The sequence below is a fragment of the Chrysemys picta genome, chromosome 5 (assembly GCF_011386835.1).
Source record: "Chrysemys picta bellii isolate R12L10 chromosome 5, ASM1138683v2, whole genome shotgun sequence".
In the NCBI taxonomy this organism is placed as follows: domain Eukaryota; kingdom Metazoa; phylum Chordata; order Testudines; family Emydidae; genus Chrysemys; species Chrysemys picta.
In genome coordinates, this window is record NC_088795.1 from 16754767 (window position 1) to 16781902 (window position 27136).

Here is a 27136-nt window from a genome sequence, read left to right on the forward strand (position 1 = left end):
ATGTGCAGGCAGTTGCTGTTACCTTGTGGAGTTGCTGTGAGTTGAGTGGAAGAAAGGATTCTTTTTTTACTGGCCTGGAGACAAGTTTCTTGGGGAGGAACTGCTTCCCCTAACACCCTGACCACCTTTGAAGAGGAATAATTGATTTCTCGGCCACTCCCCTCACCTGGCTAATAGTTCCACGTCAGAGTTGTTAGCAGGGAATTGCCATAGGGTGCACAGTCTTTCTAAGTTTCCACACCACCACTTACTGTGAAGCTCCCAGGCTTCAGGGAGGCACCACACAAACACGCAGCCTCTGCCACAGCCTGGTGGTTAGCTTAGAATATCAGGGTTGGAAGGGACCTCAGGAGGTGATCCAGTCCAACTCCCTGCTCAAAGCAGGCCCAATCCCCAGACAGATTTTTACCCCAGTTCCCTAAATGGCCCCCTCAAGGATTGAACTCACAACCCTGGGTTTAGCAGGCCAATGCTCAAACCACTGAGCTATCCCTCTGGGGATAGCTTCCGGGGACCAAATTCGGAGGTGACATAAGTGGCGCAGAAGGTGCCTATTGGTCAATTGGCAGAGCTAAGAGTAAGTTGGTCTATTTACTTCAATTATCTCCACTGGCTCATACCAACCAATGTGCAACTTATATTGTCACTTATGCCACCTCTGGATTTGTCCTTGTGAAGTCCTTTCTGGGGTTGGGAGAGAGTAAGAAGCTCACAAAACCTTTACAAGTCCACCTTTGAGTAAGGACAACCCCTCAGGATACGAAAAGGCCTCTGAGACCATAAAGTCCAGCTTGACTACACAGGTCTATCTAAGCTCCATGCCATGAATACACCAGGGCCAGGCTCTGACCCATAATACACAAATATCCCATAATGAAATATGATGACCCTTAAAGAATTCCAAATGCAAACACAAAGCTCTCTCTACAGCAAGTTTACTCAAAATAATACTCTCCAATTTATCTTAAAACTCTGCAGAAACTAAAAGTCCTGGTCAAAACAGACACACATTTTAAGGCAGGTTTAATGTAGGACTCAAGTAGACTGTGGCATGCAGCTTCCAAAGAGATACTATAACGTTATGGTAATCGGCTGCATCAGAAGAAATGATCCATCCAGCTAAATACAATTTTTATATGTGCAAATATAACTGGTAAATGTAATCATCTGACATTTCAAATTTATTTTAAAATGAATCATCTTGCTAACTTTCTCTGCCTCTCATGTTTCAATAAGAGATTGAAGGCGGGGGGGCGGGGGGGGGGGCGGCGAACAGTGATGTATATTGCCGGCAGAAAACTGTGATTAGTCTGACTCAAAATCATGGGGTTTCTCTTATACAGATACACATAGAGCCCAATATTACTAACACTAGCTACCCTACTATCAGTTTTTAAGCAGAAATCTCTATAAATACCAAAGGGGATTTCTGCTCAAAAATTGATGGCACAATCTTCTGACTAATTATTACTCAGAGTTTGCTTCCTGTAACACCCACAATTTGCTATGTGATGAACAGGTGCAAAAGGAGGTAAAGTCCCTGCCCCATGGAGCATATACTCGAAAAAGTGTTTCAGTGGAACTGCTCATAGCAGTAAGCTATGTTACTTTAACAATAAATATGATTTATTTGCTAGGATAGTTGGTTACAAATAATGTTATCATGAAAAAAATACATTAGCAGCCATATTGGTATTAATTCTTTAGCTTGTATCATGGATTCTGGTTCTATGCAATTTGCATGCGCATTACCTTTTATTATAAAAAAATCACTTTTTAAAAAGGGTGAAAGTATCTCATATTCTAGGACATATTGTACCATTGTTTTTAAGAATTCCCCAGTAAAAGCAAGGGTATCATCAAGCCCACGAATAGTATTTTTTATTTATTTTACATGCATTTTTATGCCTTGATCCTGCAAACATTATGCATATGGTTGCTCAATCATAAGCACATGAGTAAACCCATCGAGTTCAATGGAACTATTCACATACTTAGAGTTATTCATGAGCATAAGAAGTGTTTGCTCGCTCAGAAGCAAAATGAGTATCAAATTTTGCAAATCAGCAAGGTCATTTGGAGCATTTGAAAATGAACAATTTTATTTTGCCCCCCCCCTTTTTTTTTTTAAACTTAGAACAGTTTAGACCCTGTTTAGCCATATTGCAAACCTGTGCTGAGTTTCTTGTCAGATGCAATAAAGAACCCCCACAAAACAGGAGTTTCACAACAGAGACAATGGCAGACAAACCTCCTCTACAATGATGCTACGAGGCGTCACTGGTACAGTATACAAACTCGGCTCTGCTGTGTGGCTGAGAGTGTGGAGACGTGGTCTGAGGGTTAACAAACTCAATTAAAGCCAAGATGCTCTTCTGACAGTTAACTGGTTTATGGAGCAACCCCAAAAGTATTGTGGTTCTTTACTTCTTTTTCTTTAAAAAAAGAAGTATGAATGCATGGTAATGCATCATTTATAAATTACCTTGTTAGCGCACAAAACAAAACAGGACTTTGAAAAATAACCCAACTCCTGCTGCGGACTCTAGCCTGTTTGATGGAACCCCATCAAAAGAGTTCATGGTTTAATGAAGGCTGTTTACGTGGGGACTTCGATCTGTACCTGCTGTCCCCTGTCACTCCCTGGAAACTTGGCGGCAGATGTTGCTGCGTTAAGTTGTCTCTGAAGTGGCTCTCTGTCCTCGTCTCCCCACCACAACAGAGTCAAACTATATTAGATCTCTTTATTTGTGCCTGAGGCATGTTTGGGAGCGCAGCTGTGTCCACCCCCACTCTACCTTTAGTGTTTCAGCCCCCCAGGCGGCAAATGTGAGACCAAAACTGTTCTGCCACTCTTAACTACATCTGCTGACAATCCAGCAGCCTCACTGCAGGCTGGTGAGGACCTGTGTCTGTGCTCTAAACAGATGTCGGCGACAACCTGCTAGCTCACACCTGGACAAGCTTCCCTAACCTTGTGGATTGCCAGCTGAAAAATTTATGACTCTAAGGAGTTCCATCCACAAATCAAAGCCTCTTGACTCGACTGTGTGCGGCCCTCAAACTGGGCCACCCTCGGCATTAGCTGGCTTGTAGGAAAGACCAGGGGCGTAAAGGGGAGGAGGAGAAAGCTCTCTCTGCTTTGATACTTCATGCCTAAACTTTAATTACTTGATCAAGGACTTGAATTCAGCAGTGAATTCTCCTGCAAATGAGAACTACCAGGTTTCTAAGCAATAAAAGGAAAACATTTGTTTGGCCTGCTATTTAGCATGACAGTGCTTCCAGTATGTGTGTGAGAGAGAGTTGGTTTGTTTACTGACATGAACTCACAAGAGGTATAGCAGCAGATCTGCACTGAACAATCTATGAATAAATAAAAGGATTTTTTTTTCTGGGGTATAAAACATGCTGTTAGCCAGACAGAAGTTGTGTTCTTATGTTGCCACGGGTCACACCCTAAGGACAATGACTGTATTTTATGCTTCATCCAGCATTATAAATTCTACCCCTCTCTGAGTCAATTGAAATTCAGCCAGATCTTTTCCCCTCTCTCGCTCTCTCTCTCTCTCTTGTAAAACAGACACTGGTCACTGCCTTCTCAGGTTCATATAAAATAGAAGTCTCATTTCCTGCTGGTTCTAAAATTGTTTGCTTATTTCTATGGCAGCAGTGGTTTACAAAAGTCCCATTTTTACAGCTGCAAAACCACAACCAACTTTGGTAGCAAAATTACACATAGTTTTCAGCCTGTTCGGGTACTATTTTATCAGTGCCTCTACTCACATATTGCATTTACCTGTCAAACTGTCCGGTTTTGTATATGGCACATATGTTTACCAAGTCGATCTACTATGCCTAACTGGATTTCCAACACACTAACAATAACAATCTAGCAACCACAATAAATCTATTGAAAATGTTAATGTACAAAGCTGTACATTGTTACAAAAAGGATATCCCTTACCTGCTACTCTCCTCTCACATTTTATTCCTTCCACCACCACTCTCTGCCTCCATTCCAGCTAAATCTTGCCATTTTTTCCTTTAGAATAGTTCCAAAATCCATCCTATACCATCCACACCATGAGCAAAAAAAAAAAAAAAAAAAAAAAAAAACTGGTCCATGCCCTGGCCTTTGAATGCAGCAACCTCTTGCTGCTGACCTTCCTACATTTCACATTGCACCCTTCTAGTGTACCTATATGCTGCTGCCAAAACCATCTTCCAGACCCCACAGTTTCAAATATATCACCTCTCCATCAGGTCCTGCACTGGCTCTCAACTTCCTTCTCTACCACATTCATCCTCACGTTCAATGCATTGCAGATCTGTGGCCCTACACCTTGGAGCAGATCCTTGGCTGGTGCAGAAATTACACCAGGTTCATAGTCAACCTTTACTGGAATGAGTAATTTAGACCGCAAAGTCCCGGCATGAGGACGTCTCAGCTTTATTTCCCCATAAAGTGTCACGCAACCATGCCCCTGTACAATTTTTTTATGTAGAGATGTTTCTAAGGTGCTCGTTGAATTAGAGCAAGTCTTGTCTTTGCCTTGCCTGCACAGAAAGTAAGAGGACATAAGCGTCTCCCCTTTTCTCCCGTGAGAATGACCTGCCTTACAAGTGGCAGTGCAGGGAAGAGAGCAACCTTTTTGGGGCTCCTGCTTCCTGTCACATTCAGAGAGGCAGGCAGGGGTAGGGTGTGGGCAGAGCCTTGACGCCATTCCACTCCCACTTTGCGCCAGTCAGTGCACTAAGACAGAACAACGTGGCTAGGGTGACCAGATGTCCCGATTTTATAGGGACAGTCCTGGTATATGGGGCTCTCTCTTATATAGGCACTTATTACCCCCAACCCATCCCAATTTTTCACACTTGCTGTCTGATCATCTGCTGCTGGTTAAGGCCTGGAGCAGATTATTTCCCATGGTCTGCTTCTGGAACAGTATCAATGCACACTACTCCTTACTCAAGGACAGTGATACATCCCCAAAGTACCTGGAGGAACAGTATCTAATAATATCAGTAATAGTACCTGCCGATAACAATGCACCCTAAACGGGTTTGTATTAAACAGGCAGGTTGCACATTTGTACTCTGCATCAAGGACATGTATTTAAAAAGTTTTACATAAGTTTCCCAAAAGTCCTACTTTTGCTATATATAAAATCAACTTCTGAATGAGCGTTCTACTAAGTCAGTGAAGCACTGAGGAAGAAAGTTAACAGATAAGCGGTTTTTAATGGTGAACAGCACACTTGTACTGTCAGCTTGTACGGCTGTTTACGTGAGAAAAGGATATTTATTTTCCTGAAAGGAAGAATATTTCTAGAGGATAGCGTTTCCGGGCCAAATTCTGCCCATGTCTGAATGAGTGGGTCCAGAGATTTCAATGGATCAGCAAATCTGCATTTGTGCTAGCAGAGCTCCAAGAGGGGTGTGCTTTGGCCAATAATGGGCAGATTTCGCAAAAAACACGCACAGAGTATCCTCTAACAGGTGCACTGGAGCGAGTTTATTGAGTATAAGGTATTGTTGCATTTAGCTGGAATAACCTGTTCTAAGTCTCCTCCTCTGATTTGTAGCCAATAAGGCTCTATGAGATAGTAAATATCTTAAAGATAAGTCACAGATCCCAGCATAAAAGGACATCAGGTGGATTTGTGACACTCTCTTTAAGACATGGAGACCAGAAATCAATCACCCACACAACAAGTTTGGGGAGTGTTGCTCTTGATGGAGTTGCACGATCTCTCCCCACCACTACCTCATTTGAGACAGAAAAAAGACTTACAGCATTCTTCATTTTAATTAACTGCTTCGGGACACCAAGGATCTGTAGCATTTTTTGGCTGGTGATGCATCTTTTTAATGGCACTACTTTTAAATGATTGTTTGTTTCTCTGTTCATCATTTTGTTTTGGCTTTAGAATCAAAGAGTTAAGAACATGAAGACTGTTCCCCTAACCAGTCTACAAAGACACAATATATGAAATACCAAAGCACTTTATTAAGAATATCCCGTCGCCTCAGTAGGAGTTTTCTGGAGGGTGCCGTGAGCAGCCCCTGTCATGATCTGACTTCCTGAATTACAAACCTTATCGTTTCCATCCTTAAAATGAAGAAACTAATACTGTAAAGCAATTGTACAACTTGGTTTAGCTAAGAGGAGTGCATTATCAATGTTCATTCTTATTTATACCTAGAGGCTTAATTTAATAAATAAACCAGAGGGTGTTGTGAAATAGAACCAACTCCCTCTCTCCCTCCACCCCACTAAATGCACACACACACACACACACACACACACACACACACACAAACCTCATCTCCTTGCTGTGGTCGCATCAAAGACACCCTGTCATACTGCCGTCGCAACAGAGCCCACAGTGCGTCAAGTCGACCCTGTAACAATAGAGCAGGTTGATTTTGAGCATTACAGTGTATGTAATTAGCAGGGATGTATTTAAATCGAGACAGCTGCTGTCCCGTGTCGTCTTCCAGGGAGCGGATTTAGCCACAGACTTTTCTACATGCAGAGTTGGATGAGTTTAAACAGGCGTAGTTAAGCGGCTGCAGCAATCTGTGCGGACACTTTTATTTTGGTTTAAAACCATGATTCGTTCAGTTTAGATGAACCAACTAGGAACAGATTTAAGCTAAACTGAAATAAGCCCCCTTAAACCAAAATAAAATTGTCCACCTAGAATTTGCTTCGGTCTAACGACACTGGTGCAAGTCTGTGTGCAGACAATCCCCTAATAACAGTGAATGACAAGTGCTGCTTAATTGGGACTGTATAAGCATAAATCCTAATTAATGGGAACAAACAGAGCCAGGGACAAATGATTAAGTGATGGCTCCACAAAGTGTTAAATGAGTGGGAAATTCTAAGGCCTGGTCTACACTAGAAAATTAGGTTGCTATAACTATATTGCTCAGGGGTGCAAAAAATCCTCACCCCTGAGTGATGCAGTTAAACCGACCTAACCCCCAGTGTAGACAGCACTAGATTGATGGGAGCCATCAACATAGCTACTGCCTCACTGGGAGGTGGATTACCTATGCTAACAGGAGAACTCCCTCCCGTTGGTGTAGGTAGCGTCTTCACTGAAGTGCTACAGCGGCACAGCGCTTTAAATGTAGACAAGCCCTAAGCTATGGGCTTTTCCAATATAAGGGCTTGTCTACGGCTAGGTCTACACTACCCGCCTGAATCGGCGGGTAGAAATCGATCTCTCGGGGATCGAATTATCGCGTCTCGTCGGGACGTGACAATCAATCCCCGAATCGACGCTCTTACTCCACCAGCGGAGGTGGGAGTAAGCACCATCGACGGGGAGCCGCGGAGGTCGATTTTGCCGCCGTCCTCACAGTGGGGTAAGTCGGCTCCGATACGTCGAATTCAGCTACGCTATTCGCGTAGCTGAATTTGCGTATCTTAAATCGACTCCCCCCCCGTAGTGAAGACCTGCCCTACATGGGAAGTTATACTGGCATGAGGTTAGGGATGAATTTAACGCATTATACTGGTATCACTCACCATATGGACACTTTTATTCCATAATAAGAGTGCCTATTTCCAGTTTAGTTTATGTCACTTTGGAAGTAGTTTAAACTAAACCAGAAAAAACTACTATTATTCCAGATTAAGGGCTGGTCTACACTGGAGGGTTGGGGGGGGGGAGGGGTGTCGATCTAAGATACGCAACTTCAGCTACGAGAATAGCGTAGATGAAGTCGACGTATCTTAGATCGACTTACCTCCCGTCCTCATGGCGCGGGATCGATGGCCGCGGCTCCCCTGTCGACTCCGCTTCTGCCTCTCGCCCTGGTGGAGTTCCGGAGTCGACGGGGAGTGCGTTCGAGGATCGATTTATCGCATCTAGATGAGACGTGATAAATCGATCCCCAATAGATCGATTGCTACCCGCCGATCCAGCGGGTTGTGAAGATGTACCCTAAGAGTGCCTACACGGTGAGTTATACCAGTATAACCATAGCAGCTTAACTATACTGATATAATTTAGCTAAAACAAGCCCTAAGCCTGTGAGCTCATCAATACACAGAGTTGCACTAGTTTAACTAAAGATGGGATTATAAACCGATTTAAGGTAAACCCATGCCACTTCTGTTTGAACGAAAAAACATGATGATCAAACAAAGATAAACTGCTTTTTGTTCATGTATTTTTATGGATTATTTTATTCCGATGACTTTTTTTCAGTCTTCTTTATTAAACAGCTTTTTACTTAACTGAGAGTGACGCTAAACAGGCCATTCACCAGGTCCTTCCAGAGCTATTCCTGCTCTTCAGTGGCCCAATCCTGCAAGGCACTGAGCACCCTCAACTCTTATTGCCCAGCTCCTTGCTGGTTCGAGCCCCAGCTGCATTGTTGACTTCATGGTACCTGAACCCTTCCCATGTCTATTTGCTATTATAAATTATTAATTTTTATTTATTATTATTATTATTCACCAGGTTACATGACTGGTCAGAAGATATTTTGCAGGACTGACTAGCCATTTGTATGGTTTATTTCTCTGTTTGCTAACTGCTGCTGACCCATTTAAAAAGTATCTTCTGTTTCAAGTGAAATTACCAGTTTCAAAGATATTCCCCGTTTGAGTACTGGCAATAGTTGGAAAGTCAGATGAGTCTTTCAAAATGAAAGAAAGGTTTTAAGTCTGATGCTCAGCAACAAAAATGGCTAGCTATCAACCTGCCTGACTTGCCCATGAATTCTCTCTTACATAATACAGTAGGTTTGGGTACTTCAATTTTTTTTCCTGAAAGGTAATTTTAATAGTGTATTAAAAAGAAACTATTGATTGTTTTGCATTGCATTGTTTTTCTGCCCTTTACATTACTCATGATTCAAATGAATCCAACCCATTATATTTCTTGAGCATTTATGTTTTAAAATATTTAAGTTGTGCAGATTTTACAGAATATGCTTTTCAGTCTATTTAATCCTAGGCGAATGTGGTACTGAAACTAAACATGCTGAGAACCCTTTGGGGCTGTAATTAAGTATAATATCAAGAAAGCTCTGAGTGCCAGTGCCACGGGGTTAGCATTGGTGAAAAGTTCTGTTTATTTTACAACCAAAGCATGTTACTATGTAAACCAGAGCATCTAAATTAAATCACCATGTGACCTGGATGCTTTCTGACTGGACATTTGCCTATACAAACTTTAATGAAAGATGTCCAAGGACTCCTATCCAGTTTTTCAGAAGAAGCATCTTACTGTTGGGCTGGAGGTGGCCCATACAGTCTCCAAAGGGAAATCTCTTTACTCAATAATATTACTAGCATTAACCATTTATTTTACTTTCTTTATTTTAGTCAGGTTTCTGTACTTGACTCTTGTTCTTGTTGACTCTGTGCCTATATTTATTTTTTACTTTTTTGCGCAAGAATATCTTGGACGCAGCAAATTATTTAGAAAAATTATTACAAGCTGTAAACAAACAGCTTTAGATTTTTAATCAATCAGATGACAGATGAATGGTGAAATAAACAGAGCAAACATCAATAAAAGGGGATGATCTGATACTCTTCTGTTGGCAGTACCTTACTCTAAGAGTTGTCCAATTGATTTACTCCTGGTTCAGGCTGTGAGTCTGTCACGGAAGTCATGGATTCTGTGACTTTCTCGACCTCCGTGAAATTCCACAACTGCAGTAGCGAGTGTGGCTGACCCCAGGCCTGCCTGAGCAACAGCCCCAGGGCCAGCTTCTCAGGAGGCTTCTGGGCCAAGCACCCAGAGGACCGCCCGAGCAGCGGCTGGTGCGGCTGGCCCCGAGGACCGCCCGAGCAGCAGCGACTGGTGGGGTTGGTCCTGGGGCACCCCAGAGCTGCAGCGCCCTGGGGGCCCGCCAGAGCAGTGAGGCCTCAGGGCAGCTAAAATTTGGTCAGGGGTGTATATAGCAAAAGTCACGGACAGGTCACAGGCCCTGAATTTTTGTTTATTGCCCGTGACACGTCCAGGATTTTTACTAAAAATACCCATGACCAGGCCTGCCGACAGGATGGGAGAAACGGGGCAATTGCCCAGGGGCCCAGGCAATTTAGAAGGGCAGGCCGCAGGACTCCCAGGCATGCGCGACCACTCTGGGCCCCATGCTTTGGGGGGCCCCGCGAGCGTTCCTGGAAGTGACGGATTCGTCACTTCTGCCCCAGGCCCTGGCCCTAGGGCCCGGAATTTCTGTCGACGGGCCTGCCCGTGACTAAATCTTAGCCTTACTCATGGTGTAAGGTATAATTCATTGTGAATAAGGGTATCAGAATCTGGTGCAGAATAATGAAGTCTAAAATTAAGGGCCACATACTGCCACCCCTACTCCCTCTGAGTTGTCCCTTACTCCAAAAATAGTTCAATTTACTTGAATGGAATTACTTGAGGAGTAAGGTACTACTCGGTATGAGTAAGGGCTGCAAAATCTGGCCTTTAGTATAAAGACACAGCAAAGTTACATTCATTTAAAGATTAAAAGATTACCTTAATTGGAGTATACCACTTTTCCTGAGCAGCTTGTGAGGTAGCCTTGGGTTTAGGAGGTTTTGGTTGAAAGGGCTCTTCTGGTTCTTCTGGGAGTTTCACCACAGCATTTTTGGCTTTTTCTAACCTAGCTCCTTCTTCTGTAGATCCCTTATCACCCCAACGAACCTAAATAAAATGAGAATATATGGTATTAATATGGGCATATGTGTACTAGATAATAGGACTGGGAAAAAAAAGTTAATTTCAATTTTTTGGGGGGGAGAAGGAGAAAAAAAAAAGAGGAAAAAGATTCATGAACATTTTCACTAACATTTCTCGTGATTTGTAACCAGCTCTCCTAGATGTGTCTTGAAACATAACTTGCTAATTCTCAATATTGGAAAATTAAAACAAAATATTAAATGAAGGTTGTACCACAGTGGTGGACAACCTGTGGCCCATCAGGGAAATCTGCTGGCGGGCCGCGAGACAGTGTGTTTGCATTTGCACAGCTGCTCGCAGCTCCCAGTGCCCATGGTTCGCTATTCCCGGCCAATGGAAGCTGCGGGAAGCTGCGGCCAGCATGTCCCGGCGGCCCACGTCGCTTCCCGCAGCTCCCATTGGGTGGGAACGGCGAACTGCAACCACTGGGAGCTGCAGGCAGCCATGCAAACGTAAACAAACTGTCTAGCGGCAGGTTGCTCACCACTGTTGTACCATATATCGAAAGAAGGCTGTGCCACTGGAAATTTGGGAAACCTTTCCTTGCTAAAAAGTACAAATCTACTCTAGTTCTGATAACTTGACTTTTCTAGTTCAGATAAATTCGGAGATCTACTTTAAACCTGTCAGTGCAGGACTGGCTATTACCTGTCCTGTACCTCAGACCAGAGTAGTTTTTATGGACAAGAAAGAACTATTTCTTCAACAGTATTTTTTTTAAATGGAAGCTGATTGGAGCTGCTCAGAGGTTTGGAATATTAGAAGTAGTTCTGTGGGAGAGAGATAGCGGACAGGATGCAGATGAAGTGGCCAAATGCAAATGACATGGTTATCTCCATCGCATAGGACATAATATATATGTGAATATTTCAAATGGAACGAAAATCTTTATTACTGCTCATGGTCAGAAAGGCACATATTTGCATTGTGATATAAAGGTGCACTCAATAAGCTGTAAGGATACAGAACAGAAGAAACACTGGCCCCATCAAAGAAAGAAAAATGTCTTGGAGAAAAAAAACATGATTTAAAGATTGAGCCAAAGTCTTCTATCACTTACATTAGTGCAACCCCACTGCAGTGAATAAGGTAGTCCAAGCGTACTCTAATAACTCACCTGGTAAAATACAGACTGCTATTTCTTGGGCAGAGGATTAATTTGAACCTTTCTGCTAGGTTAATTAAGGACTTAAAAAAAAAAAAAACAGGGAATCTTCTTACTGCAATATTAGACAGGCTCTACTTGGAAATGAAAGCCCAATGAGTCATACAAATGTTTCTGTATCTTTCAGTACTTTTACAGTGTTTTTTATGAAGTTGTTAAAACGTGTTTTAAACACTGTTAAAACCATTTAGTGTTAGATGGTGTATTCCTTATAGAAGAAATGACCTTCCCCTTCAGCTTAAAATAGCTTCACTAAGAAGAAATTGAAACTTGTGGAGTTTGACAACCCAAATTTGATATGAAAACTTACGTCTGTTGTGGGCTGGGCCTGTCAACGCAGCAACAGAAAACTTTCAGGCAATTCTAAAACACAGAGCTGGGAAGAACTGCTCAGAGTTAGCTAACGGTGGCTAAACTGTGCTGGACTAGCATGGAAGAGCAATAGCATTGCCTGGGAAGGCAACTTCTTATCTGACCTTCCTAACAGAGGAAAGGAGTTGGTGGCAAAGAGAGAAATGGACATGGTAGAAAAAAGGAATGCAAAAAAGGGCCCAATGGTGACACAGACGATAACCCCCTGGAAGATGGGAAGAACGGGGGGAATGTCTATGGTGATGGAAAGGGATTTGGAGCAAAGGTAAGAAGTTTGTTTGGGAGAGATTAAATTCAAGATGGTGTCAGAACATCTGAGATGTCTGAGACTGGCTGGAGGGGTGGAAGTCAAGGCTACAGAAGTAAATTTTAGAGTCATGAGCTGAGAGGTTGTACCTGAAACTGCTGAAGTGAATGAAAGTTACCTAATGAGAGAGTATAGAAAGAGAAGAGGAGAGGAAAGGAGAGACACTGTGGGTCACTATAAGATTGTTGCCTTCTTATCTTTTCTTCCCCATCTAAAGAAATAGTAAAGGCACTGCCTACAGGACTGCAAGAGAATCAGGAAAGCACAGAGGAGCAAGAGGAAGTGGAAGAAGACTGAATGACCATATGCACTGAAAACAGCACAGAAACTCAGAGGAATAGAACACAGACTTGACTCTATGACATAGCAGAGAGAAGGCTATGGTGAAGGAGGACCTTGGTGAAGGAGGAGGTGGTCAGGACATTGGTGAAGGTAGGTTCAGGAGTGAAGTGAGTTTTTTGACAAGGATAAAAAATCATGCTTATAAGCAGAAGAAACAAGAGAGAAGTAGGGGATGAAACAAGGAGCAAGGGAGGATAGGAAAGGGGGATAGAGCTGAGAAGATAGACTGAGAGTTAGAGGCAGTAGCACATTCAGTAGCAAAAAGGAAACACTGGAGTCAGAGATCAGAATGATGGAGAAGAGGGTAAACCAGGCTATGGGGAAACAATGAAGGGGTAGAGCCCTTCCATATAGTATCAACTTTATTTTAGAAAGATTCAGCAGGAAACTGGGCAGAGAAAGAACAGTGTCTAAGAAGAGAAGTGACAGTAAAGAAGAGTCAGTAGGGGCTGATGTCACAGGAGTAAATCAAGTAGGAGAAACAAAGCTTTTTAGAAAGCTCTAGGGTTTCTGTGGGTTTTTTTTTTCCAATTTTAAATTTTTAAATTAAAAAACTTGCCTATTTTTCCTTAATTTACCCAAGTTTCTAGAAAACTCTGTGTCCACGTTTAATGTCAAGTAAAAAAGAAGCCTCCTTCCTAATGTTCCCTGGAGTCACCAGGACCAGCTCACCTTCACTTTTCCTAGAAATCTTTCCTTTTGCCCCCTACCTCCACAATTATACCTGCCTGAGTCACCAGACAGACAACATTCAGTCCTGATCCAGTGAAAGGTTTAAGGGCTGATATCTCCTCACCCAGATGGACTAGAAAGGGGCGATTAATATAATTTGAAAGTCAGGAATTCCCCTCCCCTATATTCTGTGCCACTTTGTTCCATTAATAGTGGCCACTGAATCCCGTATTACCAATCAGAGGTGAAGTCTCACACTCCACTGCCATACATGGCTGTGCAGGCGGAAGGTAACTGAAAGATCAGAGGGCAATTCTGCAAGGTGCTGAGTACTCTCAACTCCCACAGAGGGCAAGAGGGGCTGAGTACCACGTAGGAGAGGCCCTAAAAGGGTCTTGGCTATGACTGTACCATGTTTGTGTTTTCAACAATAATTTCAAAATGGTTTCAGCTTTTAGCCCTTTGTCCTGGCCAAAATTCCAGCGATAAATTAAAACATGTCTTGTAAATAATGCTGTGTTTGAGCTAATACTCACTGTAATTTATTATGCATGCAATTTAGTGCCAGAAGTGCACTACACAACTCACAGACAAAGCAGAGAACAGGATCCCAGCTCTGAAGGGCTTGCAATCTACTTTGTCCACATGAGCAAGTTGCACTCCTTTAACTTAAAATCAGCTTTTAAACCAATTTAGTTAAACTGGTGCAAACGATGCATGGCACTCTTATTGCGGTAGTAGTAAAAGTGGCTTACTTCTGTTTAATTTAAGATGATTCTGAACTGACTCAAGCTAAACTGAAATAAGCCTGGTTAAAACTGAATTAAGAATGTTCATACAGCCTTTTGCATCAGTTTAAAAATCACAGGTGCAACTCTCTTGTTACCAGCACAACCACTGCCCTATTATTGTCTAACCTGAAGATTTCTCAAAGTTGTCCTATCATCTATTGAGCTAGATTCTTATATAAGCCCAAACACCATAGCACCTCAGTGTCTTACAAACATCAGATAATGACCATAGCCTCAGAGAGACTAGAGAAGCATTATCATTTCCATTTTACAGATAGGAACCTACATACCTTTAAAAATCTGGTCCACAGTGCTTATAAGGTAACATCTGCCTGTAGTTGCACACATGGGTATCTGAGATGCAACTGTTTTTTCTCTATACTTAGAATAGTAAATATGGCTATGTGGTAAATGTAAACTTTTTAATTGCAACAAGGGTGTATTTATGTTAAATTAGGGGGAACATGCCCCATTTTCAAAATGTTACCATTTAAACTCTGCAACCTTCTTTGAAGACTCACCATGACCCCAGGTGGGAATCCAGACCCATACTCTGGAGTCCAATTCATTATAGTCGGGCCTCGATTTACACGGCATGTTTTTTTTTTAACACGGTCTCAGTTATGCACAGTCCATTAATGTGACCCTTTGTTTTTGTACACGGTTTGGATTCACTTTTACACGGTGCAGCACGGTAACCAAGATGCGCAGATCAGTGGCATAACCAAGACTGGACACTTGGGTGGGCTCCGGCTTCGGGTGGGTGGGCAATGACGGGGGAGAGGAGGCAGGAGGAATGGGGCAGGAGAGATCGGGGCTGCCTCCCCATTCACCACCTGCAAGGCTGGCTGGAGGGGAGTTAGACACTCTGGCCAGGGGACCACTGCCCCAGGCGCGCTCCACCCACCCGCCACTCCAGCTGGGGAGCGCGGTTGGGGTGCGGGAGCTTGCCCACTCCCCAGCTAGAATGCCAGGCGGATGGAGCGGGGCAAGCCCCCATGCCCCGACCCCGCTCCCCAGGTGCGCACCTGGGGCTGGGGCGGGGGCCTGGCCAGAATGTCCATGGCCCTCCGCAAGGCCGGCTGGAAGGGGTGAGGGGAGGCGATCCCTCCTGCCCAATCCCTCCTGCCTCTCCTCCCCCACCATTGCCCACCCACCCAAAGTCAGGGCCCACCCCACTGCTCCACACTCCCCGGCCGCCCCAGACACCCCAGGTGAATCCTCAGAGTTCTGACTTCAACAACATCAGCATTATCAATAATTTCAAGTTCATCCTCAACATCAGCAAAGGCTGGTAGCAAATTTAAATTTCATTAAAAATTTTTAATAAAACTTGTATTGGATAAATTAGGGAGGTCATCATGTGAGCATGGAACCTAAACCCTTATTTCCCATAGGCCCTTGATATCTTTTTACACGATTTCTATTTGAACAGTATTTTTTCAAGAACGTAACCACCGTGTAAATTGAGGTCCAAGTATACTTTGTAAAACCCTCTGGGATCACTTGGATTTGAAAGGTGCTGCATAAAACATTTTTTCCATCTACATTCCTCTAAACTAATCATTTAGAACTGCCAAAGGCCCTAATTCTGCCCTCACTTACAGAAGCAGATTTCAGGAGTGCTCAAGGAGGACTGGGCCCCGTTATGTTTAGTTGTGGTTTTGATACCTTGGATACTGACAGGTTTTTTTTTTTAAATCAAGTTAAAATGCACAAGAAAATTGCCTTGCAAATTCCATACAGGCTGACTTAACTATAAAATGTGACATAAGGACATACCCATAAGGATGCACATTTTTCATTCTGTTTTAATTAACATGGTGCTATCATGTCTCTTCAAAGACAGGCACTGTTGTAGCTGTGCGTTCCTTACGGATCAAGCCTCTCCTTAATGTCACTATTGTCAGTGCGTTTGGCTGGCCCACAGTTGGAGTACTTATGTTACGCTGCAATTTCTTCCAAAACACTCAAAAAGGCTCTCACTCTCCTCCTCATTAGCTTGATGGAATCAGCATGCCTTTCAGCATCTATTTAGAGTTCAGATCAAATGGAACTAATGAAATCAGTTCTTCCATAATCTGCTGAGATACGCTTAGGATTCTTTCAGAGGGTAAACATTTTAGGAGGCTGATGTCAGTGGGAAGCAAGCAAACATGATACAATTATATTTCCACCACACTTTGTTGCCATCAACTTGAGCCTCAGAAAACTTGTATTTTCAAGCATCAGTGTTTCTCTTTCTTTCCAGAGTACAAACCTCCATTCTTTTAATTCCTCCCACTCCTCGTCCTCCGTAGTAGGAAGCATCCACTGTCGGCCATTTTTTGTTAGGCAATGGGTCTTCTTCTTCTTCTTCCTGTCCATAAAGTCAAAAACATTTTTTGGCACCAAGTTCTTTTCTAGCACATGCTTTTATTAGTGTTCACAAACAGAGTTTTCCAGACTTAAATATAACTCTAGTGTGACAGCAGCAGATTTTAAAGACACTCACATGGCTAGCAGTTTTCATTATTTCACGTGCTATCAGGCCACGCTTGGAAATGTTTTTTTGCACATGGGAGAACATCGCTGGCAACCATCAGAAGTGTCCCAAACTGTGACCAGCGTTCTCAAGTCATTTAATAAACTGGACTTTCCACTAATCAGAGCTCATTCACCCCATTATCCTCCTTTCCAGTAATGAGAACAAACAAAACACTGAGAGAGAAAAATCATTAACATTGTTTCCCTCTTTTAAAAACGTTGGGTGCTTAAAGAGCCAGATTCCCAACCACAGAGGCCTGCTCCAGTAAAATGGCTTTGCTCTCTGTACAAAACCCAGGGCAATAGCCAAAGGACAGAGGGGCAGAATCATCAACAGCCTGCAGTAGACTGATCGCAACAGATCTGCAGCTCTTAGTGGAGGGCCAAGGGTGGGTAGCAGACACATTCTGCTGGTCTCCCATGTGACGTTTGGACCAAGTGATCCTGAGCTGTGGCCGCACACACTTGACTTAAGGACCTGCTTGAACGTACACTTAAATCTGAATCAAGGCCCATGTGCAGACCCACCCGTGATACTCCTAGAACACCCACTTGCCCAGGACTGAGTGACCTGGTCTGCTATCCAGAGCACAGAAGGTTGCAGAATCAGCCTACAAAGATTCTCCAAAGCTTCTTGGACACTAAGCCACACTGTGAACAGCGGCGGGCTCCACAGATAGAAGAGTCTTGTAGCACCTTTTTTTTTTTTGGCAGATCATAGCTTGAGAACAGACTGTAGATGATTAAAATGATTGGATTCGTCCAGTCAGTTTCAGGGGCAGCCCTCCTTGCTCTACTGCTCACATCTCCAATCCAGATACCAGCTCAAGGACATTCTGTTGGATATTCCCTAAGGTGCTCACCAAGACAAGACCTATTTCTCTATACCCCAGGAGTGGATTTTGCTCCTGTGAAGCTCATGATATCCACAGGAATAGAAGGCTAATCCCGCAGCGTGGTTCCCCTCTGCTCTCCCCTTTTCCATCCCACTTCCATAGATCTCCTGAGGTCCTCAGAAAGGAATTCCCACTCTGGTAAAATCTCCTTTCCTGCAGATATTAGGAAGTGCACAAATGACAGGCTCTTCTCCTGCACATCTCAGCAAACCATCTGGAAGGGGGAGAATGTCCCCACCCCAATCTGACACCAACCCAAGGTTTCATCCCTCCCCAGTCCCCATGTTCGGACGATTTCCAAACAGAAGGAACTTCTAACACCAAAGCATTTTGTTAAGGGAAGTCAAAGTTGCAAGCATTTGTCAGTGGCTTAAGTGACTTTCGTCACTATCAGACTTAAGTTAAGAGGGGAAAAAAAAAATTAGAACCCCAGGAATTTCAGAGGTAAGGTTTCCCTTTCACAAGTGACAGTCATTCTCAAATTACAATCCCAATCTTAACTCTGCCCCCAAGGCAATGTAGGGTTCTCGGATCCATTTTGGAAGGAATGCATATTGCTCTCTTTACAGTTCATCTTAAGAAATTTGTTTGTTCAGCTGAATCTCTCTAAATCAGAGAGCTCAGATAAAGGAGTGATGGTGAAAGTGATGGCTCAAATCCTGGACTAGCTGTCCAATATTTTCAAGAACATCTGGCCCCAACAATTATTTGACACTGTTTTCTGCTGGTGTATACAAGTATAATAAAGCCTACAGCCTTTAATTTTGAACATCTGCAATTTTTAACATGTAACGAGAGGAGGAATCACACCATAATCCATTTCTATCCAGATATACGATGTATCTGTGGGCACATTTTTTTTTTAAACAAGGTGGGGGGGGGAAATCCTACTTTTTTTCCCCCACTAGAAGAAGATGGGAAAAAGAAGTGAGAGAAAGGGCGGGGAAAAGCCTAAAAATGTGAAACAAAGTTTTTCAAAATGAAACAGTTTTTAACTTGACCTAACTCGTGTGATAACTACGAATTGCCTATGATTTTACCTTCTCTTAATTGCAATTTTGCTTAGTTTAAGGCCCTTTTACAATGCCAGAATGGTAAAAAGGGGCCTCTGTATAAATGAGAATCAGGCCTGCTGGCTCACGCTACAGAAAGTTTAGCATATGCCTCTAAGTCTTTGCAGGATCAGGGCCTTAATTGTCATTTGTGTGTGACTGTGTGGTTTTGTGAAAGTGGTAACCTTAGCTCTGAATTTCCTGGATTTCTAATATTTAGGGCTTTTGGGTGAGTGTGGGGGTGTTAATTGTAATGTTCCTCAAAGGTGATATAAATTCAAAACACTGGTATGTGCCTGCAACCCTAATTTTACCTTAACGAAGTCTTTTTGTGTTTTCTCAGGCAAAGTTGGATTACCATGTGCTCTCCATTTCATAGAATCATAGAATATCAGGGTTGGAAGGGACCTCAGGAGGTCATCTAGTCCAACCCCCTGCTCAAAGCAGGACCAATTCCCAACTAAATCATCCCAGCCAGGGCTTTGTCAAGCCTGACCTTAAAAACCTCTAAGGAAGGAGATTCCACCACCTCCCTAGGTAACCCATTCCAGTGCTTCACCACCCTCCTAGTGAAAAAGTTTTTCCTAATATCCAACCTAAACCTCCCCAACTGCAACTTGAGACCATTACTCCTTGTTCTGTCATCAGGTACCACTGAGAACAGTCTAGATACATCCTCTTTGGAACCCCCTTTCAGGTAGTTGAAAGCAGCTATCAAATCCCCCCTCATTCTTCTCTTCTGCAGACTAAACAATCCCAGTTCCCTCAGCCTCTCCTCATAAATCATGTGCTCCAGCCCCCTAATCAGTTTTGTTGCCCTCTGCTGGACTCTTTCCAATTTTTCCACATCCTTCTTGCAGTGTGGGGCCCAAAACTGGACACAGTACTCCAGATGAGGCCTCACCAATGTCGAATAGAGGGGAATGATCACGTCCCTCGATCTGCTGGCAATGCCCCTACTTACACAGCCCAAAATGCCGTTAGCCTTCTTGGCAACAAGGGAACACTGTTGACTCATATCCAGCTTCTTGTCCACTGTAATCCCTAGGTCCTTTTCTGCAGAACTGCTTCCTAGCCATTCGGTCCCTAGTCTGTAACAGTACATGGGATTCTTCCGTCCTAAGTGCAGGACTCTGCACTTGTCCTTGTTGAACCTCGTCAGGTTTCTTTTGGCCCAATCCTCTAATTTGTCTAGGTCCCTCTGTATCCTGTCCCTACCCTCCAACGTATCTACCACTCCTCCCAGTTTAGTGTCATCTGCAAACTTGCTGAGAGTGCAGTCCACGCCATCCTCCAGATCACTAATGAAGATATTGAACAAAACCGGCCCCAGGACCAACCCCTGGGGCACTCCACTTGAAACCAGCTGCCAACTAGACATGGAGCCATTGATCACTACAAGCTTAATATTCAGTAATAAAACAAAGCAATATTTGTAGTTGGTTATTTGTACAGAACTCTGTACATATGATAAGCACCAAGTATCATGATTACCAGCAACAAAAATACAGTATCTTGGATTATTTTGTTTTAAAAAGGTGGGTCAGATGCCACCCAGAATTCTAGCAGTCTGGCCTGTGCAGGAGCACACATGCAACACAAAGCCATTTATTTGAAAGAATTTTGGGAGGAAGTTTAGAATATGTACCCGGAGGAGAACAAGGGGGCAGGGGATGATTAAAGGGTTTTATTGGTGCTTTAATTTACTGTCTGGCTGAGTTAATTCAGTGTATGTCATGAACTGTTATTTTAAGATCGTTCGCTGTTAGGAAGCTTCGAGTTTCTTGTTATGGTGGGTTTTACTGTTATTTTAAATAAATAAAACTGGGCATCACATATGGTAAGCACCAAGTATCATTATTATCAGCATCAAAAATATAGTACCTTTGATTATTTTATTTTGTTTTTAACAAGGTGGGACAGATGCAGCCCAAAGAGGGGATGGCACTAGTTAAGGAGGAACTGTGGCTAGAGTAGCTAGTTATCTGTGGTACTTACATGGTCCCCACCAATGTAATATCTGAGGACCTCATATCTTTTCGATGTATTTATCCTCCAAACCTCTCTGTGAGATAGGGAAGTGCTATTACCTCCATTTCACAGATGGAGGCACAAAAAAAAGCAGCTTCCCCAAGGTCACAGAAGAAGTCTGTGGACAGATCTGGGACCTGAACTTTGGTCTCTCACGTGCCAGGAAAATGCCCTAACCACTGTGACATCTTTTCTCTCCAGCAACTGGGGGAAAAGAGCTGGTTTGTAATATACAGCAATATTTAATAGGATGGTGTAATGTAATTAATGTAACTGGTGGTGTGCTAGGATGATGTCTTCTTGTAAGGGTCAACAAACATCCTCATACTGTACCTCTTTTGGAGCTGGAGGTGGTGGTGGAGGATCCTTGATGACCTAAAAACAATACAAAGAGAAGCATGAGTGACAGCAGTCAGCGACTGCAAATGACCTTCAAAATCTGACAGAGTATCTTAATTGTTAACCATTCCGCTATGAATCCCCAATGTTTCTTCACAAACTGGCAACTGCTGTTGCAACTCCCTGGACTCCTGATTACCAAACGTGTGTGGGGACGAACACCATCCCTCTAATATAAAATAAAATCAACTTGTTGACAGGCACTCTTTGGGACATGACTGCCCATTTACTTACTAATTGGATAAGGTTCAGTCATTCTAAGTAAGAGCCAGTGATGAAGTCCAATGTTGTTAATTAGTCAGTATCAGCAAAAGGCAGCCCAAAAGCCTATCTCAGGACTTGCTTAACTATAAACCAGCTTTCTCATGTCATGTGGAGAATTTCTGGCCCAGTGACAAGTGTGAAATGCCTTCCGGAAACTCAAGATCAACTCTAGGCCTTTAAACTATCCACCCAAATAATTTCTGCAGCTTTCACATTTCAGATCTATAATTTCAAAATGGCTCTCCTTTGTGGTGCTCAGTGTGGAATGCCTACAGTGCGGTGTTGCTACATTCACAAGCATTCTTAAATTGCTACTGGAAAATAATCCCTCCTGTTAAGGAGGTTCGTTTCTAATTTATAGCCATCCACGGGTTTCTGGCACATAAATATTAACAATTTGTCAACGGAGTGGAAAACAGGAAGGCGAGCGCATGCCAGGGAGCTTTCATGTTAGTAATAAAAGCCCACTATTTGCTCTACATGAAGTGCTCCTAATCTTATTTAGCTTAGTCTTAGTCTTTAATTTAATATGCAATATAGCATAAAAAATAGACTTACGCCACTTAAACCCCTTCCACTTTCTTTCTGCTCTCTTACACACATGCAGCGCGTGAACTTCTGTGAGTTCCCCGGCTACTCACCTCAAAATCCCCAACAAGCCATTAAACAGAAAAAATGCACCAATGTATTTATTAAGATGATAGCAAAAATTAAAGTCAGAAACAGTTTTCTGCAAAACAGAAACAAGCTGCACTTAGCAGACTACAGGTGGGCTCGCTCTGTGGCCAAGCTAACAGTAAAGAAATACTTTATCTGTACAAACAGTCATGATTTTCTGTGCCTCAGTATTGTTCAGATATGAAAAAAGAAATACTCCACCTATACTAGGACTCATGATTATTTTGTGCATTGGTACAATACAGATTTGATTAAAATATATAAAATGACTGCTACATAAAAAGCTCCCAAAATTACATTTGTATTGAAATACTAGTTATGTTATTTTATCCCTATCCCTGCCATTAATTCCAGTACTTTAATTACCTTCACCAGTGCCTCTGAATATCAAGTAAGTACGTGGACTCATGGCATCATATGTAGAAGAAATGTTTTTTTAAATCTTGATAAAAGTAACTTGGATGTCACCACTGACATCTCAGATAATAATGCCACCAAAATAGTTTACTTCCAAAATAAATGTGGGCATCACATATATGTATGATATTAAAACGAATACAGTTAAAAGTAAATGCATGATATAACTGGAAACATATTACCAAATACTTCAGAATTAAAATATGAAACTGGTTCATTAGTTCTTAGAACCTTCAACAGGTAGGAGAACAAATTATGGACTTTCAACGGAAGGATGTTTGTTTCATGCTTGCAAAAGTGTGTAAGAACATGATTTTTCTTCCTATACTTTTTAACTTAAGGGTGAATAAATAATGTTTCTGTAGTGCATTCCAGCACCAGATCTCAGAGGATTTTACAAACAGTAACTAGTTAATCCACATAACATCCCTGTGAAGTGGATCAGCACTATTATGCCCACTTTATAGATGGGAAACTTAAAGCAGAGGGGATACAGATCAGATTTGCAAAGGTATTTAGGCACCTGAAGATGTGCATAGGCACCAAGAAACATTGAAGTTTATCCAAAGATCAACACCTATAAGATTCTCTCAATATTATAAAACTCACATTATCTTGTTTCAACTCCCATCCCTTTCTCCTTCCACTTTCTTTATCTATTATCTTAAATTTCGCTATTTGTCTGAAGCCTTTTCAGAGCGGAGGCCTTTTGTTGTATCAACCAGGCAAGGTACTATCAAACTTCAACAGGACTTTATTTTTACAGTGGAAACCTCTTTACCAAGCTGCTGCTGCACCCTCTGTACCTCTCACTCAGCCTCTTCAACTCCTCTCCCCTCCTTCCTGTTTCCTGTCCTTTCAGACTCCCAACAGCCAGTGCTCCCAGTTCTAACAATTACAAGCAACATCTAAACACCACACCTTTCTGTCAATAAGCCTAAGGGGAGGATCCACAGGGCCTGGAACTCAAATAATTACGGGGGACAACTAATGTAAAAACAGGGACAGGAGTGCGGTCAAAGGGTCAAAAGAAGGGAACCTGACGGGGACACCGAGCAGAGAACCCCGGACAGCGCCCACTGCTCCTCAAAGGTGTCAAGGGAGCCAGTGGACGCCGCCCAGAGGAACTCTGCCCGGATACGTGAACGGACAGAGGATCGGAAACAGGCCCCACAGTCACAGGAACCTCCATCGGCCAACCTCCTCTCCCTGGTTTTATAGATGGCCTGTTTAGCCAGTGCCAAGAGGAAGTTGACCAGGAGGTCCCGCGACTCTGTGGGGCCACGGATAGGGAGTGCATAAATGAGAAGGTGAGGGGAAAAGTGTAACCAAAAACGTAACATAATATCAGTGAGGAGCCGGTGTAGGGGCTGTAACCTGGCACACTCTAAGTAAACGTGAGCCAGGGTCTCCCTCACGCCGCAGAAAGGACAGGTGTCCGGGACAGGGGTAAACCGCGCCAAGTACACGCCCGTGCTCACGGCCCCATGAAGGAGCCGCCAGCTGATACCCCCGGCGGGCCTCGGGACCAGAGTGGAGTAGAGGCTGGCCCACCGGGGCTTCTCACCCTCGACAGGTGGCAGGAGGTCCCGCCACTTCGTATCGGGGCGGGACACGAGGGTGAGGAAGTGAAAAGTGTGGAGCACGAGCGTGTATAGATGTTTCCTTGGCGCGGTCAGGAAACGAACCGGCTGCAAGTCGTGCAGCCGGCTCACGGGTTATGGCCCTTGTAGCAGGGTGGTTACCCCGCTCCTGCCCTGAAGGGCTTAAAACAGCCCTGGGGGAAGGTTGTGGCTGGGAGCAGCTAAACTGGGCTGATTGGGAAGCAGCTGCAGCTGGGCCACACCCCAATCAGGCCTCAGCTGGTCCTATATAAAAAGGCTGGTAACCAAAGGCCAAGCAGTCTCTCTCCCTTCAGAAGGAGAAGGGCCTGGCTGCAGTGAGCTAGAGACAGAGTACCTGAGTGGAGCAGGGCTGGGAACAGGTTGGGGGAGCTCCAGTCTGGAAAACCCCAGGCTGCGGCCTAGTAGGAGGCTAAGGGGTACTGGGGGTTGCAGAGGGGTAGGCCAAGACAGCAGGTGCAAACCCAACCTTGCCTGTGATGAGTAGCCTATACTGCAGTCTGCCCCAAGGAGCGGGGGCTAGTTGGTGACTGGCAGTAGCCTTATTCTGAGGTGAGGTAGGGATAGTGAGTGGGGGTTCCCTGGGGAGGGGAGACCCTAGTACTGAGGGGTGTACTGCCAAGGGGCAGTACCCCAGATAAAAGGGTACTGGGGTCTGAAAGAGGGACACGGGGGCTGGAGGACAGGCAGACCACTGGCCTGCAGGGGGTGCTCCAATGCTGAAATGAGGTAATTCCAAGAGACCACCAGCAGGAGGCGCCGCAGGGGTGAGTCTGCCCCTCTACACCCTATATAACTATTTATTAATAATTCATAACTGTCATTTCTTTCTTACACCCTTGAGACTCTCCTAAGCAGAAACAACTAAGTGTGCCAAAATACATATTAATTTTATGATGTGGGCTAATGCTCATTAGCACCAAATACCTATTAATTTCAATGGGACCAAGATTTGAACCAAAAAAAAAAAAATCTAATCCAAAACCCATTAAGGGCCTGATCTAAACCCCACTGAAATCAAGGAAAAGACTCATGACAACTTCAATAGGCTTTGTAAGTCAGTGGAAGCCTTTCCACTGACATACCGGACATGAGATCAAGCCCTAAAATGGTGCTGCTAAACTCACTGGAGTTGTAGGATAAACTAGATTTAAAATGAGCTAATGCATTAATCAGCTGCAGTTACTAACAGCTTCAGAAGATGAACCTTGTTTGAAAATGTACCCCTCCATGAAGTGACACTGGTGTGAGAAAATAATCTGCTTTGAGTAGCAGAGGCCCTGTTGACAGAAATGGTATGAAAATGCTCCCACCCTTATGTTTCAAGAGGCCACACACACACACACAGTTAGTACTTATTCCAATTTGATTTTTAAAGCAAAGTTCACTGGGAAGCCATTATTAAATGCAATTTTAAAAAACAGTCTAGGGAATTTAGGCATTTTTTGTAGTAAATTATTCAAATGCAGTATGAGAATTTGCAGATATTAAAAGACATAATATTGCAAGATTGCCTGAATTTTTTTCTTCATTCACATTAGTAAAATGCAGTACTGACGGTTCTGAAGAGCACTTCTCTGTCTTAACCATATGTACAATTTGATTTGTCTCCAATTTTTTTTTGTTTGGTTTTATCATCAGGGAGGACTGCATCTCATTTACTTAGTTACAAAGAATGAAGACTTGAGTTTGGAGGAGAGCCGATTTTCTTTATATAAAAAAAAAAAAGAAGTTAGTTGCTTCAGGCAACAGTCCTTTTGATCCACTCATTAACACTTTTCAAATGTTCCAGTGATGTGGGCATTAGGAAATGTCAGCACTAGAGCCTGAAGCCAGTTTGATACAATCATATGTTCTGATATTCAAGGAGGAGTGAAAGAACTGTCAACAGTGAACTCCCTTTAAAAAAAAAAGGCAAAAAAAACCCTGGTACTGTACATAGACTGCAGATCAACTAACATCTCAAGAACTGACTCCTGCCAATGATTAAGCAGAATACCTAAGTCATCTAAAGTGTAGTCCACCAACTGCCTGCAGATAGTAGAAGGCAGGAACTTCTGCAGTTCTCATTTGTTTTTGTTCAAAGTCTGTAACAACTTTATTCCTTTTTGTTTTGATTCTGGTGATATAACAGTTTTTAGGTTTGGGAGCTGCTGCTCTCTTCCTGTCCCATGAAACTAAATACTTCCATCAGCAAGACAACCATGTCTATGGTTTCATCCACCCTTTCTCTAATGTTCTTGAAGGAGACTTGATCAATAGTCAAGGACATTTACATCGAAGACAATAATAGGCAACTAACTGGGATAATGAATAATGTTAACATGCTGGATGTGGAATAGAAGGAAGGAATAAGAGAACATTATCATAATCTAAGGATTTGCAGTGTTATTGTAGCTGCATTGGTACCAGGATATTATAGACACAAGATGGGTGAGGTAACATCTTTAATTAATCCAACTTCTGTTGGTGAGAGAGACAAGCTTTCACGCTTACACAGAGCTCTTCTTCAGGTCTGGAAAATATACTCAGAATGTCACAAGGTGGATCAGATTGTTTAGCATAACTTCTTGACACTTATTTCAAAGACCATTCAAAATTAAGTGTCCCATTAACACCTCTCTAGACATGGGGAGAGAAGAGGAAAAGGGGGGAAAGCTGTGGGAGGGGGTTAAGTGGGTTATATGTTGTTGTAATAAACTCTATATCCAGTGTCTCTATTCAGTCCATGATTTTTAGTATCTAGCAAAGTTAAGAATTTAAGCTCCCAGGCTCATCTTTTGATGGTGTTGTGCAGGTCTTCTTTGAGGATGAGGACTGAGAGGTCAGTTATAGAGTGATCACTTTATGAAAAGTGTTTACCCAGAGTTGATCTGGTGTTTGTCTT

General features: G+C 43.1%; 1 protein-coding gene across 2 annotated transcripts in view; it reads right to left on the bottom strand.

The window, feature by feature from the left end:
• The window catches only part of ANTXR2 (ANTXR cell adhesion molecule 2), a 180692-nt gene that overhangs the window by 65863 nt on the left and 87693 nt on the right, over positions 1–27136 (bottom strand). For both annotated transcript variants that reach the window (XM_005292099.5, XM_005292098.5), the window contains 4 exons: positions 21203–21244; positions 16625–16723; positions 10512–10679; positions 6328–6408 (listed from right to left, as the gene is read on the bottom strand). In XM_005292099.5, coding sequence (XP_005292156.2) covers positions 6328–6408; positions 10512–10679; positions 16625–16723; positions 21203–21244 — 390 coding nt within the window. The remainder of the gene's footprint in view (positions 1–6327; positions 6409–10511; positions 10680–16624; positions 16724–21202; positions 21245–27136) is intronic.